General features: G+C 41.5%; 1 protein-coding gene across 1 annotated transcript in view; it reads right to left on the reverse strand.

Moving 5' to 3' along the window:
* The window catches only part of col22a1 (collagen, type XXII, alpha 1), a 328,136-nt gene that overhangs the window by 131,081 nt on the left and 183,108 nt on the right, over positions 1-13,947 (reverse strand). The window contains exon 15 of the mRNA XM_063048837.1: positions 2,222-2,275. Coding sequence (XP_062904907.1) covers positions 2,222-2,275 — 54 coding nt within the window. The remainder of the gene's footprint in view (positions 1-2,221; positions 2,276-13,947) is intronic.

The following is a 13,947-nucleotide window of genomic DNA, read 5'->3' on the forward strand; positions in this document are numbered from 1 at the left end:
CCTAGCCTAAAGCCGTTCTCAAGCTCTTCAGGTCAACTCAATGCCAAGAGTGATCCAAGCTCTCACCCGGGCCAGCTGTATGGGCATTGGAACTCCATCTGCAACACACTACAATGATCACCTGCTCCTTCACTGTTTGCAGCAATAATCTAACACAATTTACCACAGAAAATGTATTTTTTACTGATGTTTTTAGTCAGATTTCTTATCTTTTTGACTACCAGAAACTGTCACACAGATTTGGTAGAACCATCTAAACTGGTAGCACAGGACGGACAAGATAAACTATTTATGTAGTTTCATTGATTGTTTTAATCGGACAGCTGTGAAACCATGCAAGGGCATTTTATCCCAGCTGGGTAATATTCAGAAATAAAAAGCAGACCTTGTTTGTCTCACTTAGACATTCTATTATACGTCTTCATTGTGGAGACCCTAACTTCCTAGAAAATATTGAATGAAGTTCTGAAAATTGGACCCAGTGCCATAGGTGGTCTGTGAGTGAGCTATCAGCAGCCATCTTAGAGGTCCAATATGTAAGTATTGCATTTTCAGGATCATTTAGTGGGATCAGCAGAGTTCCGAATCTTCTGGCTTTGGTCAGGAAATTCCAAAGCTTCTGTTGTAAGTCTGGGACATATTATTTCCTTGGATATTTTTACTTTCTCCTGTTCTGGGGACACATTGATGTCACAATAGAGTCATTAATCTGAAAATGTAGGCTGATTGCATTCATTTTGGCAGAGAGCACCCCAGGGTGCATCCAGACAGAAGATGGTGAGAATGATTACTCCCGATGCCTCTATAATTATAGCATCACTGTAGCCAGCCACACCAGTCCGTCAGGATCATGGTGATGTTCATCATGCTTGGTAGGTCTTCAGGTGACTGAGAAGTTTCATTCTGGGTGCATATTTTCAGCATTGGGTGTTAGTCATTGCTTAGTGGAGTGGGATTTACTACATTAGGCTGCTCCCTTCTTCCACCATTCCAGTTCAATATCTATTATTTGGATCTTGGTTGTTGATGTTTCCATGCTTGAAGCTGACCTCAAATGTGCCTTTGGTCTAGTTTCAGCATTGGTAAATAGAGAGCTGGGAGAAGAGAACTAGGCGGGAGAGACTACTGAGGAACCTCAATACGGTAACCTATCCACTGGAGCTTGTTCCTTATGAGCAAGGCTTCAGTTCTGGTAGATAATCTTTTGTTTTACCTCTGAAGTGACTTAGAATGAAAATATTCTTATCTAGTCATCACCAGACGTTGACTCTGGTGGTATATTGTCTTGAATGAAGTGGATAACAAGACAGGAGGTGACTCTAGTCTGGCTTCAGAGGTGTCAGTTTCTTCCTCTCAGAGCAGTGGTCACTATATCGACCTGCAGAATTCACAGTGTGGTGGCAGGCATCTATGGCTGATCAAGCCATGGGAAATGATGACATATATACATCTTCGTTATTTAAGGCCGGGTTCAGTGTCATGATGAGCCACGCTGACTGTGCAATTTTCCTCATTGCAGCCTTCTTCTGCCTTTGATTAACCCTTCCCTCCACCTTACATGATGTGAAGCCTAACTATGTAAATTTCTGACAGCGTTGCTTCAGGGAGTCGATGAAGGACAGACCTCCTGACCACAGCAAGGTGCAAGGACACTTGCTGTAAGTTACAACTTTCTGCTCAAATTACAGGATATCTAGTCATCATTGAATACTTAATAACATTAAATATGCAAATACTTCCATATAAACTGAAACAAATATTTGTTACAAGTCATTGGAAAATCAGATCAAACACACAGTATAAATAGCTGGGTCTTACAGAATATGAAGACTTCAAAGCCCAAATAAATGTGGGTTTGATCTCTCTGCCTCCAGTTATGTTACATAAACATTTGGGACAGATATAAGAAAATGTAGAAAAGTATCCTGGTTCTGAAGGTCAAATAAAATGTATAAAATAAAGAACTGAACCCTAGAGTATTACTGTGCAGAAATTAGTTGTCCAATGTCGGTTCTAGATTTGGGTGCCTTTCATGATGTTGCATGGAATCCATATCAGCAAAGACTTGATCATTGATGAAAAGATGGAGAGAAGAAAACAGGGGTGAGAAAGATTAAAAATATTCAACTCATCGTCAAATTTAATACAGAAAGTTCACCCAATCTTTATACGTACAGTGAGGGAGAGCAACAAAAACAGTAAATCCAATGTGTCAACTTACAGGTGGTCCAGTTGCACCTCGGAAACCCTGTTCTCCAGGAAAACCCTGGTCTCCCTATTGGAAATAATGAACAGTTTAAAAACTAAAGTAAGAACAAACAATTATGTACAGTACTCTGTTCACCCTCAAAGTAGGAACTTGTTTGTGTGTGACTATGAAAATTGTGATTTCACTTTCATTAAACCACATTCCAACATCAACAGGGTAGGCAGAACTGAGAAGAGAATTGGGAACAATATTCCTGCACGATTTTTATTTTGTTAAAAAAAGGGGTTTATTAGCAGCAGATGTGTTAATTATACAGATAAAATATAGCAGATGCTAAAACCTAGAACAACACAGAAGATGCTGGAGTGACTCAGCAGGTCAGGCAGCATCTATGGATGGAAGTGGACAGTTGACATTTTGGGTAACCTGTACTGAAAGGCAGAGAGAAGATAAAGGTACAAAAAGGTGAAGGGAATGGGTGAAGCAAGAGCTGGCAGATGAAGCAGGGAGGGAGCGGCAATAGTCAGAATGGGTAGGGGAGAGTGCAAATGATGCCAGAAGCTGGAAGCTCACAGGTGAAAGCGACAAAGGACTGAAGATGATGGAATCTGATAGGACGGAACATGGAATAAAGGGAGGGAGGTAGGGAAGGTGAATGGAAATAGAGATGGAGGGGAACCAGTTGGAGAAGTGTGTGGGTGACAGGCAGATGTGAGGGTTGAGGAGGAGGAAGAGATATGGTGATAGGAACCAGATGAACAGAAAGAAAGAGAAAATGGATAGAGAGGGAGCAGTTATCAAAAGATGGAGAATGCAACATTCACACTGAAGTTGATTACTTTGACAAATACAAATTTCTATGTGGCAGGACCGTACTGCTTTTCTTTACATTTCATGAGAGTTAGGAATACATGAGGCAATTGAACTGGAGGGGCTGGCCTGCAGACTATGAACCTGAGACTCTCTATGTTGATGGCAACACATGCTTTACAAGCTTCTTCCGAAAGGATCTGTGAGAGGTCTGCAACTACAGTATATAACTTAAGAAATTCAAAGCAGACATATGTTTTATCACACTTCAGCTGGGCTTTCCCAAGACTGAGGGTAATTCCATAATTAGCCCTTTGTTTAAATGCATGTGCAATGCCATCTGAAATCACAATGTTTAATGGACATGTGCATAGATAGAACAGACCTAGAGAAAGATGGGCAAATGGGAACAGCACAGATAGACATCATGGATTAAAGAGTCTGTTTCTGCGCTGCATTACTCTATGACTTTGAACCGTTTGTTGAAACAACCTGTGTTATTGTATGACTGTCCTGTGTGAAGAAATACAGGGAATCTATCAGGTAAGCCTTTGATATGTTCCAACATGCTGTTTTATATATATTTCACCAATTTACTTTCTATCTCTGCCAACAATGCTTGAGCTCACTTCAACAGTTTACGTGTGAGAGAGAAAAGTCGTAGTGGGGTGTTGGTGATAGGGGAGCTTGTTAAAAGACAGAAACAATAAATTACCATTATATAATGATAATTATATCAGTACAAGTTTCACAGACAATTTCATGTTTCAAGATATTCTGACTATTTTTCCATATAATTAATTTGGAGAAAAATGCACTCTTAGTATTAACTTTTTAAAATTAATTTTAATGCATTTCTACAGTGAAACTACAAAGAAGAACCCAACAACAAAATGGAGATTTAAACAGTGCAAAACAAACAAATCCAATATCTAATTCATAACAGGAAGAAAAAGAAATATTAACTTCTAAAGATAAAATTAATTATGCAGCTTACACAAGCTACAGGCCAATTGTCAAGTAGATACAAAACACAATTATCCAGGATGATCAAACAGGAGTGTCAGGATTATTATTTCATTCCAGTAATTCAGTAATTCCTGATAAGATACACAATACAATTTATGCAATGCTTCTAGCTGTCCAACATTGTTAGATTCAATGGCAAGAATCCAACAGGCATCTCACTAATGCCAAGATATGGAGGCCAAGTATAACCAGCAGAGGGATGCAAAAATCCAAGCAATCCATTCAGCATCCAATCGAACACCACCTGTGGCAACATGTGCAGATCCCACTAAAACACAGTCACCTCAGAAAACAGGTATAACATGCTCAATTCCAAAATACTGCCTGGGAAAAAGGAGAAGTAACCCAAAGGGTGGGCATTCTTCATTATCAATTCATCTTTCAAGATCAGATTTGGAGAGAAGTTAAAATGGCACACAAACTTGATTGTTAAAATAAAAACTATGACAATCTTCTTTGGGATATTCAGTCTGAAAAGTGTTTTGAAGCCACATGATGGGAAGAAAATGATTTTAAAAACTTAGCAAATCGGACAGCATTTATGAAAGGAGAAGCAGTTAATATTCAAACAACAGGAATTCTGCAGAGGCTGGAAATTCAAGCAACACACATCAAAGTTGCTGGTGAACGCAGCAGGCCAAGCGGCATCTATAGGAAGAGGCGCAGTCGACGTTTCAGGCCGAGACCCTTCGTCAGGACTAACTGAAGGAAGAGTAAGGGATTTGAAAGCTGGAGGGGGAGGGGGAGATCCAAAATGATAGGAGAAGACAGGAGGGGGAGGGATAGAGCCGAAGGCTGGACAGGTGATAGGCAAAAGGGGATACGAGAGGATCATGGGACAGGAGGTCCGGGAAGAAAGACGGGGGGGGGGGTGACCCAGAGGATGGGCAAGAGGTATATTCAGAGGGACAGAGGGAGAAAAAGGAGAGTGAGAGAAAGAATGTGTGCATAAAAATGAGTAACAGATGGGGTACGAGGGGGAGGTGGGGCCTAGCGGAAGTTAGAGAAGTCAATGTTCATGCCATCAGGTTGGAGGCTACCCAGACGTCTGGGTAGCTTCCAACCTGATGGCATGAACATTGACTTCTCTAACTTCCGCTAGGCCCCACCTCCCCCTCGTACCACATCTGTTACTCATTTTTATGCACACATTCTTTCTCTCACTCTCCTTTTTCTCCCTCTGTCCCTCTGAATATACCTCTTGCCCATCCTCTGGGTCACCCCCCCCCCGTCTTTCTTCCCGGACCTCCTGTCCCATGATCCTCTCGTATCCCCTTTTGCCTATCACCTGTCCAGCCTTCGGCTCTATCCCTCCCCCTCCTGTCTTCTCCTATCATTTTGGATCTCCCCCTCCCCCTCCAGCTTTCAAATCCCTTACTCACTCTTCCTTCAGTTAGTCCTGACGAAGGGTCTCGGCCTGAAACATCGACTGCGCCTCTTCCTATAGATGCTGCTTGGCCTGCTGCGTTCACCAGCAACTTTGATGTGAGCAGTTAATATTTGAGGTTTGGGAACCTGTCAGTATTGAACATTCTAAGGACATAGACTAAGTTGCCAAATTAGTTAGCTGGATATACAAGTTCAATCAAAATTTAAATTCAGTTGGAAATTTGAAATTTTTGCACTAAAAACTAGAAGACTGTCTAGTTTAGTAATATTCTTCAGCTGGAGAAATTGGTCATCATTCCCTGGGCTGACATATCTCTGTCACTTTTTAAATGTGCTACCAAGTTGTTCATTTCAACAGCAGATCGCAATGGATAATAAATGATGAGTTTGCCAATGATGCAAATATCCTCTAGAAACCTTCGTTGATACCTTAAGGTTCCCCTATTTATGATTAATACAAAGGAAATACTTAGCTTGGCATATGACACCACCATTGTTAGTAAAATCTTAGCCAGCAATGAGAAGGCACACAGGAGTGAGATACAGTAGATTGACTGGTTGAGTGGTGTAGTAACGACAACTGTGCATTCAATATCAGCAATTGATTGCGGACTTCAAGAAGAGGAGGTCGTGAGAACCCACACAAGTCCTCACTGAGGGGTCAGCAATAGAAAGAATAAACACCAAAAGACTTTTGCAAATTTCTATAGGTGTATAGTGACCTTTCCATGACTATGATTGTTCTTGGCAATTTTTTCAGCAGAAGTTGTCTGCCATTGCCTTCTTCAGGGCGGTGCCTTTACAAGACAGGTGACCCTAGCCATTACCAACACTCATCTGAAATTGTCTGCATGGCGTCAGTGGTTGCATAACCAAGACTTGTGATAAGTACCAGCTGTTCATATGACCATCCACCACCCGCTCCCATGGCTTTACATGACCCTGACTGGGGAGGCCAAGCAGGTGTTACACCTTGCCCAAGGGTGACATGCAGGCTAGTGCAGGGAAGGAGTGCCTTATGCCTCCTTTGGTAGAGATGTATTTCCTCCCCATCACCCAAGTTAGATATATGAGGGACAGTTAACCTGCCAGCCACTGTGCCTTTGAAATATGGAACCATAGCACCAAAAGGGAGCTGATGAAATCACAAGAAGAATAAAAAAACTCTGCATTGACAGCACTTTCATCAGTAGTGCAGCTCACAAACCCATTACAGTAGAGTATCTTTCACTAATTCCAGCATAAAGCAGAAATCTGCTCTTTGTTATCTGGCTAAGGTCAATGTAGAATAGTCAGCTTTCAGGGGATAGAGGCTCCCCATAGTAAATCTCAGTAAGGGGTCTTGCAGTATAAAATTGCTGAAAAATAAAAACACAAGTAGAATATCTGACAAACATTTTGTGGCCAGTGTTAAGCAAGAACAGAACTAGAAACATATCCCTCATACCAGCTCTATCAATGAGTAAAAGTGTGACTAAATTTCAACCATTGATATAGGGAAAGGGATATCAGTGACTGAAGAAACAAACCTGGAAAAGTATTTTAAGAGTACCATAATTTTTGTATTTAAAAGGACGAATGCCAAGTTCAAAAAATAAAATCCTTAGCTTGGTTCACTTCTCACCCAATATATTATTTGTCATTGTAACAACACGAAGTATTTCCTCATTTAATTTGCAAAGATGTCTGTTTGGAATAAATAAGTTAAATTTGGGCTCTGCAGTATTTGGGCACCATGGTAACTTAGCAGTTAGCGCAACATTATTACAGCATGGGTCATCAGAGTTCAGAGAAAATTCTGACATAATCTGTAAGGAATCTGCACGTTCTCCTCTTGGAATGTGTGGATTTTCTCTGGATCCTCTAGTTTCCTCCCATAGTCCAAACACATACCGGTTAGTAGATTAATTGGTCATTGTAAATTATCCCAAAATTAGGCTAAAATGAAATTGGGGGTTGCTAGGTGGTCAGCACGAAGAGCCAGATTTTCCACACTGGAAAATTGCAAATGTCACTCCGTTCTTCGACTGACCTCAGTGGTTGGGAAGACGTTGGAGTCTATTGTTGAGGATGAAGTCTCAGGGTATTTGGATGCACATGATAAAATAGGCTGTAGTCAGCATGGTTTGCTTAAGGGAAAACTTTGCTTGAAAAATCTGTTAGAATTCTTTGTGAAAATGACAAGCAGGACAGACAAAGGATAGTCAGTGAACGTTGTGCACTTGGATTTTCAGAAGGCCTTTGACAAGGTGCTACACATGAGCATGCTTACAAGATAGGAGCCCATGGTATTACGGGAAAAATACTAGCATGGATATGGAATTGGCTGAGTGGCAGGAGGCAAAGAGTGGGAATAAAGGGAGCCTTTTCTATGTTAGCTGTGTTCAACAAGGGTCAGTGTTGGGACCGCTTCTTTTCACGTTTTATGTCAATGATATGGATGACGGAATTGATGGCTTTGAGGCCAAGTATGCAGATGATTTGAAGATAGGTGGAGGGACAGGTAGTGTTGAGGAAGCAGAGAAGCTGCAGAAGGACTTAGATGGATTAGGATAACGGGCAAAGAAGTGGCAAATTAAATACAGTGTTAGGAAGTGTTTAGTCATGCACTTTGGCATGAGGAATAAAAGAGTTGACTCTTCTCTGAATGGGCAGAAAATTCAAACATCTGAGGTGCAAAGGGACTTGGGAGTACTCGTGCAGGATTCCTAAAGGTTAATTTGCAGGTTGAGTTGGTGGCGAGGAAGGCAAATGCAATATTAGAATTCATTTCAAGAGGGCTAGAGTAGAAAACAAAGCATGTAATGCTGAGGCTTTACAAGGCAATGTTAAGACCTGACTTGGAGTATTGTGCGTAGTTTTGGGCTCCTTATCCAAGAAAGGATGTGCTGGTATTAGACAGAGTTCAGAAGAAGTTCACAGGAAAGATTCTGGGAATGAAAGGGTTATTATATGAGGATCTCTGGGCCTGTACACTCTGGAATTCAGAAGAATAAAGGGGGATCTCATTGAAACCTATCAAATGTTGAAAGGCCTAGACAGACTCAATGGGCCAAATGTCCCAATTCTTCTCTTATGCTTTATGGTCTTATAATGACCGGATTACATTCATTCTGATATCTCAAAGGAAAGAATATTCAATATTTAGGTTTTATTGCAGAACACTGCTCCCGTCTTTAAATGCTTCAATAAAATACATCTCCTTTCCTCTTTTGCTGTGCTAATGGTTTAGTCTTTGGTGCAGTGGTAACATGTCTCCCCAGTGATTAGAGGAGAATGACTTTAAGCCCACTTTAGTGATGCACCAGCTACTTCAACTTGAATCCTCAAAAGAGTATATATCACACAGATTGAGCTGCTGTTCTGTGTTTGTCCAGTTAAACCAATTTCCTGTCTTCTCTCTTACATTGATTTGCATGATCCCACAGCCCCTTTTTAAGTGAGCAAGGTAGTTCTTTCACTAAACAGTCCCTAAACAGTACAATGAACCTGGCCTTTAACAGTATATATGGAGCTTTGAAAACCATACCCATGGTTCTTACATTCTCGCAGATAAAATGCACTTAAAGTACGTCATTGGCTATAACTGGGACATTCTGATGTGAAAAACTTTACACCAAGAGAAGGGTATTTACTTTGGCTCCTGCTTGGAACAGTTTTGAATCCAGAAGGCATGACAAATTGGGGAAAGGGAAGCAACCCATAGTCAACAAGTTTTATATGGACACAGTTAGCCCCACCTACTTTTTCAGGCACAATGTAAACACCACCTGGGGTCTTTAAAGGTCTCTGTTTAGGTTGTCAATCATCTAAGAAAACTCTGCTGCATTCATGATGCTTGTTAAAATCTGGTATAAAAACTAAAATGCAAGGCTATAGATTTACCGAGGCAGTACTCAGGAAGTTTGTTGAGCTAGGCATCTTGGATGATGACAGAATGCACAAGACAATGGCATAATGTATGCAATTTACACACAAGGCCAATTGCAACAATTCAAATCCTAGAATTAGGATTGCCATTCTTTCCTTATAACTCTCTCTAAAGTTAGTGTAATATTTATACGTCAATCACTACACAGCTATCCTTCACTCCCACATTGCATTGATGTGAGTAACAATATCTGTGATATTCAAATGCACAGTAACATGTAAGTAAATTGGGCCTAGAGATCTTTCAGTTACCAGTGGTGCAAGTTTGGGCACATTAGAACTGTCGAAGCAATGCTGCAGTTCAATTTGCAAATACAAATAAAATAAACATTTCTTGACATGTCTTCCATTGAAAATTTTCAGCAGCTTTTCTTGCGCAGTCATTTGATACTATTGCCCTCACAGGCATAATTTAACCTTGATTTGTTGTTAAAGACAAACTTCCTTTATTCTCAATTTCCCCAGTGTTGTCCACCAGTGAATCAGTTCTTTGTCCTCTGCTGAGAAATCACATTTTTCCCATCATACTTAACTGCTGAATCCTCCTCATTCACCCACTTCTTCCTGAAATATCATCTGATTTTAGAATGATCTTAATCAGCATTATTTCAACTTAATTTGGCAAAAAGAACAGTACAAATAGGTACTGAAAGAAGAGAAAGCTAAATTAAACAGTGTTGAGAAAACAGTAAGTTGATAGCATTGCTCTGTGAGATCAATTGGAAGAAGGACTTACGATTTTATAATAATGTCACCCAAACTCTAAACCTGTCCAGAAATTGTTCAAGTCCACATAAACCATAATCCTTGGAAGACGATTACTGTTGGTTAAATGCCTGTGCGTTTGAACTGAGCATATAGATTAAGGCTCAGAAATCATTTCACATCATGTTTTGAGGAGTTTAAATAACATTGCAAGTCATCCTAAGAATATAAGTAATGGGTTCTGTTTTAAGGATTAAAAAGAAGAACTACTGAGTTTTCTGAGTAACACTGAACTGTTGATGTCAGTGCAGCCTCCCCTGCTGATGTAGCCCAAGATCTTGTCAGCAGGTGAGTTCTTTGAAGCTCTTAAAGGGACATGCCACTATATAATCAGCACTCTTTCAGGTATAGGGAAGTAATAGAGCTGAATGAGTGGATGCTGCAATAAAGCATCAGGAACAAAGGTGATGAACTGAGAGCTTAGATACATACATGGAATTATGATGTAGTGGCCATTACAGAGACTTGGCTGGCACCAGGGCAGGAATGGATTCTCAATATTCCTGGATTTCAGTGCTTTACAAGGGATCGACAGGGCGGAAAAAGGGGAGGAGGGGTAGCTTTACTGGTCAGGGATACTATTACAGCTAAAGAAAGGGTGGGTAATGTAGCAGGATCCTCTTTTGAGTCAGTATGGGTGGAAGTCAGGAACAGGAAGGGAGCAGTTACTCTACTGAGGGTATGCTATAGGCCCCCTGGTAGCAGCAGAGATACCAAGGAGCAGATTGGGAGGCAGATTTTGGAAAGGTGCAAAAATAACAGGGTTGTTATGATGGGTGACTTTAACTTCCCTAACATTGATTGGCACCTGATTAGTTCCAAGAGTTTAGATGGGGCAGAGTTTGTTAAGTGTGTCCAGGACAGATTCCTGTCACAGTATAGGGACAGGTCGACTGGGGGGAATGCCATACTAGATCTAGGACTAGGTAATGAACCGGGTCAGGTCACAGATCTCTCAGTGGGTGAGCATCTGGGGGACAGTGACCACCGCTCCCTGGCCTTTATAATTATCATGGAAAAGGATAGAATCAAAGAGGACAGGAAAATTTTTAATTGGGGAAGGGCAAATTATGAGGCTATAAGGCTAGAACTTGTGGGTGTGAATTGGGATGATGTTTTTGCAGGGAAATGTACTATGGAAATGTGGTCGATGTTTAGAGATCTCTTGCGGGATGTTGGGGATAAATTTGTCCCGGTGAGGAAGATAAAGAATGGTAGGGTGAAGGAACCATGGGTGACAAGTGAGGTGGAAAATCTAGTCAGGTGGAAGAAGGCAGCATACATGAGGTTTGAGAAGCAACGATCAGATGGGTCTATTGAGGAATATAGGGAAGCAAGAAAGGAGCTTAAGAAGGGGCTGAGGAGAGCAAGAAGGGGGCATGAGAAGGCCTTGGGGAGTAGGGTAAAGGAAAACCCCAAGGCATTCTTCAATTATGTGAAGAACAAAAGGATGACAGGAGTGAAGGTAGGACTGATTAGAGATAAAGGTGGGAAGATGTGCCTGGAGGCTGTGGAAGTGAGCAAGGTCCTCAATGAATACTTCTCTTTGGTATTCACCAATGAGAGGGAACTTGATGATGGTGAGGACAATATGAGTGAGGTTGATGTTCTGGAGCATGTTGATATTCAGGGAGTGGAGGTGTTGGAGTTGTTAAAATACAATAGGATGGATAAGTCCCCGGGGCCTGACGGAATATTCCCCAGGCTGCTCCACGAGGCGAGGGAAGAGATTGCTGAGCCTCTGGCTAGGATCTTTATGTCCTCGTTGTCCACGGGAATGGTACCAGAGGATTGGAGGGAGGCAAATGTTGTCCCCTTGTTCAAAAAAGGTAGTAGGGATAGTCCGGGTAATTATAGACCAGTGAGCCTTACATTTGTGGTGGGAAAGCTGTTGGAAAAGATTCTTAGAGATAGGATCTCCAGGCATTTAGAGAATCATGGTCTGATCAGGGACAGTCAGCATGGCTTTGTGAAGGGCAGATCATATCTAACAAGCCTGATAGAGTTCTTTGAGGAAGTGACCAGGCATATAGATGAGGGTAGTGCAGTGGATGTGATCTATATGGATTTTAGTAAGGCATTTGACAAGGTTCCGCACGGTAGGCTTATTCATAAAGTCAGAAGGCATGGGATCCAGGGAGGTTTGGCCAGGTGGATTCAGAATTGGTTTGCCTGCAGAAGGCAGAGGGTGGTGGTGGAGGGAGTACATTCAGATTGGAGGACTGTGACTAGTGGTGTCCCACAAGGATCTGTTCTGGGACCTCTACTTTTCGTGATTTTTATTAACGACCTGGATGTGGGGGTAGAAGGGTGGTTGGCAAGTTTGCAGATGACACAAAGGTTGGTGGTGTTGTAGATAGCGTAGAGGATTGTCAAAGATTGCAGAGAGACATTGATAGGATGCAGAAGTGGGCTAAGAAGTGGCAGATGGAGTTCAACCCGGAGAAGTGTGAGGTGTACACTTTGGAAGGACAAACTCCAAGGAAGAGTACAAAGTAAATGGCAGGATACTTGGTAGTGTGGAGGTGCAGAGGGATCTCGGGGCACATGTCCACAGATCCCTGAAAGTTGCCTCACATGTGGATAGGGTAGTTAAGAAAACTTATGGGGTGTTAGATTTCATAAGTCGAGGGACAGAGTTTAAGAGTCGCGACGTAATGATGCAGCTCTATAAATCTCTGGTTAGGCCACACTTGGAGTACTCTGTCCAGTTCTGGTCACCTCACTATAGGAAGGATGTGGAAGCATTGGAAAAGGTACATAGGAGATTTACCAGGATGCTGCCTGCTTTAGAGAGTATGCATTATGATCAGGGATTAAGGGAGCTAGGGCTTTACTCTTTGGAGAAAAGGAGGATGAGAGGAGACACGATAGAGGTGTACAAGATAATAAGAGGAATAGATAGAATGGATAGACAGCACCTCTTCCCCAGAGCACCACTGCTCAATACAAGAGGACATAGCTTTAAGGTAAGGGGTGAGAAGTTCAAGGGGGATATTAGAGGAATGTTTTTTACTCAGAGAGTGGTTGGTGCGTGGAATGCACTGCCTGAGTCAGTGGTGGAGGCAGATACACTAGTGAAGTTTAAGAGACTACTAGACAGGTATATGGAGGAATTTAAGGTGGGGGGTTATATGGGAGGCAGGGTTTGAGGGTTGGCACAACATTGTGGGCCGAAGGACCTATACTGTGCTGTACTATTCTATGTTCTATGTTCTAAAGAAAGAAAACCAGAGGTCCACGTCAGGAAAATTTGAGGGTTGGTCCTCTAAGTGTTGCAGCTTTGGGGGAATCGTGGTGGTAAAACATGGTTGTTCTGTGAATAAACAAGAACTACTTCTTATCAGACTAGCAAGGTTCAACATTTCACAAAAAGTGAGCAGTGTGTGTTGCATTACTGTAAATGTTATTTGGAAAAGGATTTACAGCAAAAAGCGAGAACAAGTGTCTTACTGAAAAAGAAAGAGATGAATTTCCCACCAAGCAATAAGACACCCAAAAATATGCATAAAATTGCTGTCCTGCAGGTGAACCAGATTTTCAGCAGGATAATAACATTTTTTTGGGACTTGCGTGCAATCTGGTGAGCTTAATTGATTTGTAGAGAGCAAATGATACTAAGATAATTGTTAACTGTTCTTAAAATAAAATTACTAAAGACCAAGTTCATGAAATCCAAATCACTCAAATAATATATACTGTACTTCAAATTTTCTTCCATGATGGGCAAAGATTTTGGGAGCATGGAAGTACTGAAGGACAAGTTTAATGGATCATGTTGACTTTTCTTACATATAAAGAAAAGGGGTCCAGAA

This window comes from Mobula hypostoma, chromosome 1 (genome assembly GCF_963921235.1).
Source record: "Mobula hypostoma chromosome 1, sMobHyp1.1, whole genome shotgun sequence".
Taxonomy (NCBI): Eukaryota; Metazoa; Chordata; class Chondrichthyes; order Myliobatiformes; family Myliobatidae; genus Mobula; species Mobula hypostoma.